The sequence below is a fragment of the Tigriopus californicus genome, chromosome 1 (genome assembly GCF_007210705.1).
Source record: "Tigriopus californicus strain San Diego chromosome 1, Tcal_SD_v2.1, whole genome shotgun sequence".
In the NCBI taxonomy this organism is placed as follows: domain Eukaryota; kingdom Metazoa; phylum Arthropoda; class Copepoda; order Harpacticoida; family Harpacticidae; genus Tigriopus; species Tigriopus californicus.
In genome coordinates, this window is record NC_081440.1 from 7349853 (window position 1) to 7350791 (window position 939).

The following is a 939-nucleotide window of genomic DNA, read 5'->3' on the forward strand; positions in this document are numbered from 1 at the left end:
TCAAGGTTCTTATTAACCACGAGATATTTTCTCAGAATGGTGTAAATTCATTATTAATCCATTTTTTGAAATCTCTCTTCAGATCAGTTGGATCAATTTGGCAAGAACCACTTGAATAAGATCGAGAGCCGTTTGGCCGCTCTCGAGACGAGTGTGACCTCCGTGGATGCCAATGTCAAACATATTCAAGAACGGGCCCATGTGTGGGATACCTTCCAACATCACGTGACGGCTTGGGCGGACCTGATGCGGACTTTGGACAGCAAAGTGGACCATTTGGGTCGTTCGCAGACGGAGAAGCTGACCACGACCACGGATCAGCTCTTCAATATGCAAAGTAATTGGGATGCCGGCCTGGCCCATGTGAAAGCGCGATTGCAGAAAATCGAGTCCTCCATTGCGGCTGGTCATGACCCTTCGGTGGCCTTCACGGCTCGAGGCATACTCTCCACCTTGAAACGGGTGGAGAGCAAATTGGACGCCGTAGTTCGAAAAGAATCGAGGATTGACTCAACCGATGAAGGACGACCCTCGAAGACCCATTGTCGAGATGTCTCGGCCTCTTTGGCCGATATCAGTGAACGATTAGAATATTTGGAAGATCACATTCGTGAAAGTCAATTCCGCGAGCCCGAGTACATCTCTGATTATGAGATCGGCGGGGAAATGTCCGAGTTGAGTGTCACCTCGCCCACGTTGGACAATCAGATTATGCGGGCCATGCGCCGCATGACCGTACCTTTAAAGCGCATACATAAGCGGCTACGCACTTTAGACACCATGGAACACAAATTCGAGGGGATCCTGGCGCAAATGGACCAGAGCATCGATGGTGCCACCCACGATATAGAAGGAAAGTTCAACGACTTCTTCAACATGACCATGGAGATGTTCGAGCACCAACATCTACAAGTTGAGAAGCAAGGATTGAAGTTTGCT

At 49.2% G+C, this 939-nt stretch overlaps 1 protein-coding gene across 1 annotated transcript in view; it reads left to right on the forward strand.

Annotated features, from left to right (window-relative positions):
- The window catches only part of LOC131889056 (angiopoietin-related protein 3-like), a gene marked incomplete at its 3' end in the record, with an annotated part of 5329 nt that extends 4397 nt beyond the window's left edge, over positions 1-932 (forward strand). The window contains 1 exon segment of the mRNA XM_059238051.1: positions 81-932. Within this exon segment, the coding sequence (XP_059094034.1) occupies positions 81-932 (852 nt within the window).
- Positions 933-939: the final 7 nt, after the last annotated feature.